The 5,377-nt window shown below is 42.4% G+C and overlaps 1 protein-coding gene across 2 annotated transcripts in view; it reads left to right on the top strand.

Annotated features, from left to right (window-relative positions):
• ANXA7 (annexin A7) overlaps positions 1-5,377 on the top strand; it is a 41,698-nt gene that overhangs the window by 21,198 nt on the left and 15,123 nt on the right. For both annotated transcript variants that reach the window (XM_019502444.1, XM_019502443.1), the window contains exons 6-7: positions 3,616-3,718; positions 4,011-4,105. In XM_019502444.1, coding sequence (XP_019357989.1) covers positions 3,616-3,718; positions 4,011-4,105 — 198 coding nt within the window. The remainder of the gene's footprint in view (positions 1-3,615; positions 3,719-4,010; positions 4,106-5,377) is intronic.

Below are 5,377 nucleotides of genomic sequence, written 5' to 3'. Positions count from 1 at the left end.
ACCCCATCCCCTCCCAGGGTGTGCATACCAGCAAGAGCCACCTCTGCTGCCCCTGGACAAGCCAGTTGTGGCTCCATCCTGTGCCCCATCCTAGCTGTGCAATGCCTGCCCCAGCCCCACTCTTTCCCACACTGTAGGGGGCCTCAATCTGCACCCCCCTTAAATGCAAGCAAACAATAAGGGGTACAGAAGCTGAAACTGAGTTAGAAGGGGAACATTTATTTTAAAAGGCTGAAAACCCCTGTTTTAGGTCATTCCCCAGGACCAGGAACCTTTTCTATCCCCCTAGTTCCTGCCCTTTACCTCCAGGTGTTCTGAGAGCAGTACCTCCAGCCAGGTGATGTTGTTCTTTCGGCTCCTTGCAGCAACTGCTGGCTGTACTGCTCAGGGCCTGCTCTTATTCCCTAGCACCTAGGCCCTCCTTCCAATCAGGCAACCTCTTGCTGGCCATGTGACTTTCCTGATCGGCAGTGCAGTCACCTGCAGGCTGCTCTGCTCAGGCCCTTAAAGTGGCAGGCACCAAAGGTGCCCTGACCCATACAGGTGATTAGATTTCATCCCATTGCTTGTAGTTGAGCTAGAACCCATTCTTTATTTAAAGGGGAAAAAAGCCATCCAATCTAGATTTTAAAACTTAGGGAATGAAAACAATTCACTACATTCTTTGGTTAGCTGTTCTAGGGTTTCATTTTCTTAACTTAAAATTTGCACATTATATTTTGCTTTGTATTCCAACCATTGTATTCTGTTATGTTTGTTTGTCAGATTTAAAAATTCTGTCCTATTAGGAATGTCCCCTTCTCATAGGAACTTACAGAGCTGACTATCACAGTCTAACATGATATTATTTCATTTAAAATGCATAATCTAAGTCTACTGTAAGGCATGTTATCTAAATCGTAAATAATTATGTAACATACTTCTGTATCCCTTCCAATGAACTTCCTCTAAAGATAGATCAAATGCATGTCTGAGATGGTTCTCACCCTCGTTAGATTGAAGGTGCAGCTTGGAAGTGTTTTTTAAAAGTCTGATTAATTGAACCTTTCCATGTTTGTATGAAAAACCCATACGAGACTTTTTTTTGCTGCCTCTTGATACAATAAGCATTTTTGTTTAAACTCACGTAGTTTTGTATTGAAGGGTCTATAGCACTGTGTAGTTCAGTGTGGATCTACACACAAGTTTACTGGTTTTAAGCAGTAAGATGACTTGCCAGCAATATGAAAACAGTGTAAGGACTATTTCTTAATCTGTGCCCTGAGGGGTTATGTGGAACGGCATAGAAAACACTAATTGAAAATATACCCATAGTGTAGTGTGGAGGAAATCGAAGGATGGTGATTATGCCTTCAAGGTTTTTCTGTACATTGGCTTCTCTCTGACTTTTCACTTAGCAGACATAAAGTTTCTGAACTGAAAGTGAAAGTTGTAAGTTGCTGCAGCATGATGGCTCACTTGGAATAAATATCATATGTCCATGTTTTAAGATGAAGACTCAACCAGATACATTTTTGGGTTTCCAGACTCAATTTTGCAGTCTATATATTATTGGTCAGAGGACAAATTCTTTATGCATGTTAATAAGATTGTATGCAAACTGGCAACATGTCATTCTAAATCCAGTTTTTTCCTGTACCCTGCTTGCTCAGCTGTATAGAAAGCTCTTTCCAACAATCTATCGTAACCTTCTGTTCTCAGGAAGTTGGAAGAGTGGACAAAATCAACAAGTTCAGGAAATCTTTTAGAATTTACAAATATTAAAAGGGAGATGGTGATCAATGAAACCTTAATGTGGTTCTACTAGCTGGTATTTTGGAAGAAAGATTAAGGCAAGAGCAAAGCCAGCATGACAGATGCGATTCTTGATTTCTCTATAAACATAGGGATGAGCCTCATGCAACTATTAGTTTGCAAATAGGTTTGGAGGGGGTATGATAGCAATCTACCCTGCAAAGGCTAGCTATTGTTCAGGGCTCTTGGTTAAATAAGACCAGAGCCTCTGCACTCTTCCCTATGCATGGGTTCTACCACTGGATCTATGAAAGTATGGATCTAGTAGGCACACCCCTTCCACAGCATGTGCAGAGGAGTGGAGGGGTCTGCTGCCTTGGCACATGTGAGGTAGAGACGTCTCATCTCTGTCCCCAGTAGATGCACATGTCCATCTGTCTGCTCTTCATCAATTTTATGTACTTGAGTATCATGGGTGTAGTTAGAAGGCCTTTGCCAATGAGTAAATTTTGTCTGGTTCATTTTAACTGCATACTTAGAAGATTTACTAAGGAGGTTTAGTCAGCTATATAGTATGTTATACATACTGTATATTCTACAATTGGAGCACAAATAGATGCTGATTTTTTATAATAGGGTATTGTTACATGTGACCAATACAGATGCCTGTTCCTGTTTCCAGATTGTGGGTATGCAGAGGACCAATGCACTGAAGTTACTGCTTTATAAAAGGTAGTTTACATTGGCACCAACTCCCTAGAAAACTTAAAGAATAGCCTGCAGAGCACTTAGCATTGCATAGTAAATGGAAAGGCCAAACCAGTTCTGTACATGTCCTTGAGGTTCCTTAACAGCATGGGTCACTATGTCTCCTGGTCACTCCCTGGTATTGTTGTCTGTATTCGTTCCAGGCAATGCAGTTGGTATATTTTCTGGTGTTGTATTTTAGAAAGGTGCTGAGTGGTTGTTGTTCCTTCATTTTCAGTAAATTGTAATTTAGCACTTTTTTCCATGGACACTGAATGAGATGAACATGCAATATCTTTTTGCTTCTCTCATTCTGTATATCAGGCTTTGCCAATTTTAATTCAGGGTGTTATACTGAGTATTTGCATGATAATTTTTCCACTTGAGATCCAAGAACAGAAGGCCCATCTTTGATCTCTTGCCAGTAAGCCCCAAGAGGCATTGATCTTCCTTTGGTGCAAACGCCTGCTGAGTTCCCAAAGCAGTGGTGCCCAAATACAATGGGACAGATGCAATTGCCTTTTGGTTTCTGAATGGTATTTGCAGACCCTGCAGAATGTGTATATGTGTTATAGATACAGCTTCATTTGGATAACCAGGGTGCCATGGGGCAAACTGGGACTAGGGATGGTGGGCTGAAGGCTCTTAATGCTTCCAAACAAGTAGGTGTTGCCATAGACAATGCAGGACATGGCCTGAGAGGTGGATTTCTTTCTATTCAACATCTGCATAATCCCTGGCACAGTGTCCAACTCCATGAAGTATGTGTTTGTAAAAGAATGTCCCTCCTGGTGACTTGCTCTAGAAATTGTCTTGTAGAAAAGGGGAGCAAAACTATTGTTTTTTTTTTACCACATGGCAGTTCTCTCTCTCCAGTCCTCTGTATATTCTGCATTTGGAAAGCCCAGTGTCTTAAAAAAAAAAAGTCCCGTACCTAAAATGCTGCCTAGAGATTGGCAGCATGTTTTGTGCTATCTGTTAAAGGCTTATTTCCTACCACCCCAAGGGGTGTTCAGGAATACAGACTGGCTGAATCCTTGGCAACCTATCAATGAGGACCAACTGTAGAGTTTAACACTACATGTACTTTGTCTTGTTTCTGTTGGCTGGTAACGCCCAACTCTCTCTTTCCAGCCGGCAGCAATGACCCAGAGTTACCAAGGCACAATTCAAGCTGCTCTGAACTTTGATGCTGGGAAAGATGCAGAAATACTGCGCAAGGCCATGAAGGGATTTGGTAAACAAAGATTGGTACAGATTTTAAGTGTACAGGGATACTGAGTCAAGAAGCATTTTCCTTTTCTTCTCATTGTATAGATTTAGGATACCTGTTTTTCCTAAAGGATTCTAAGTCTTATTTTCAGAAGTGCCTTTAGCTTAAAGCATTTAGCTGCTTTTGAAAATTTTACCATTTAAGCTCATGTATTATTTGTCAATAAATTTCTGTAAATGTGCACTATATCCAGAGAGTGAAACACAGCATTTTGTAGGATATTTATGTTTTCTCATAAAGTTACTTTGTTTCCTAGGAACGGATGAGAAAGCTATCATTGATGTCGTGGCTCACCGCTCCAGTGATCAAAGGCAGAAAATCAAGGCAGCTTTCAAAACCATGTATGGCAAGGTATGTTTTTGCTCACTGGCCACTGTTTGAATCAGTTAAAAAGAAAACAAAATTAAGTAGCAACACGATAACTGGCCCCTTGCAAATGTTGTATTTAAGATGTGATTAACCTGTTAATCACCAACAGTAACCTAGACACATGTTCAGGCAGTTAGTAATGTGACAAAACAGGGAAACCAGTCACAAAAATGTGCATTATTTTTGTGGCTGGTTTCCATTGTGCCTTGAATTGAACATGTGGCAGGGTCCCCACCATGCAGCCTGCATTTTGCGGCTTGGTTGGCAGCTCTTCTGAGACTGCAGGCTGACAGTGTTGCAGTGCAGCCCTGCATAGGACTGCACCTCACTGTTTGTAGGGTGCTGAGTCAAAGGAAGCTCATTAGCTGGGTTGAGGTGCCAGGTCATGGGAAGCCACAGAACTCCCTACAACCCAGCAGGTTGACTGCCCTGTGCTCTAGTTCTCAGACAGCAGTGAAGCAAGGCACTTGACACATCCCGGCCACAGGGACCCTAGGACTGGGGAGAAGTTCCCTGATTTTGGGGTCCCCCTGAAAAACCATGTGTGCAGCATAGCTGCACAGACCAGTTTTTTCTGAAACCCCTGGATCATGGGGACCCTTGGTTTGAGGAACTTCTGGATTCCAGTGTGCTGGGACTTAACAAATAAATAAAAATGTGCAGCTGGTCTGCATGCCAGGCTCTCTGACATCCTGGTACATGGGGATCTGGGAACTGCACCAGAGTCTCCACCTGCCTCTGGGTACAATCCTGGGGCTAGGACAAGTTTACACCAGGCTGCGGGCACTCGGCTTTTAACTTGCTGGTGCTAGGAGAGCCTGGGATCATGATTCTGGGCTCTCCCTGCACTGGCAAGTAGTAAAGGCATGATTGGGATCTGATCCTTTTTCCCAAAAATGTGCATCCCACAACACGTGTAGCACGGCAAGAGGTGTTATTGTTGGGATCAAGGATGAGATTCTATCATGCCATTAAGTGAACACTGTATGAAGCCATGTTGTCTGCATTTGTTTTTTAGTCCCAGGCAGAACGTACCTGACTTCTGTATTGTTTTTAAAGGTATTGCATATAGTTACCTATGTTCTTGCTCTGTCAGTAGCTCCAGGTGAATACCTCTGACCGATGATAGGACTTCTTCAAGCAGTCATGACCGAACAACAATAGCTTCCTATATTTTTATAAATCTTTTAAAGGGCAGAAAATACTCCAGTTCAAACTACTCTTAAATGGGAGTGATCACAAATCCCTGCAGAT

This window comes from Gavialis gangeticus, unplaced genomic scaffold, assembly GCF_001723915.1.
Source record: "Gavialis gangeticus isolate Ggan-Ray unplaced genomic scaffold, GavGan_comp1, whole genome shotgun sequence".
Lineage (NCBI taxonomy): Eukaryota > Metazoa > Chordata > Crocodylia > Gavialidae > Gavialis > Gavialis gangeticus.
Note: the sequence above shows the minus strand (reverse complement) of the source record. Positions and strands in the feature narration are given on the sequence as shown.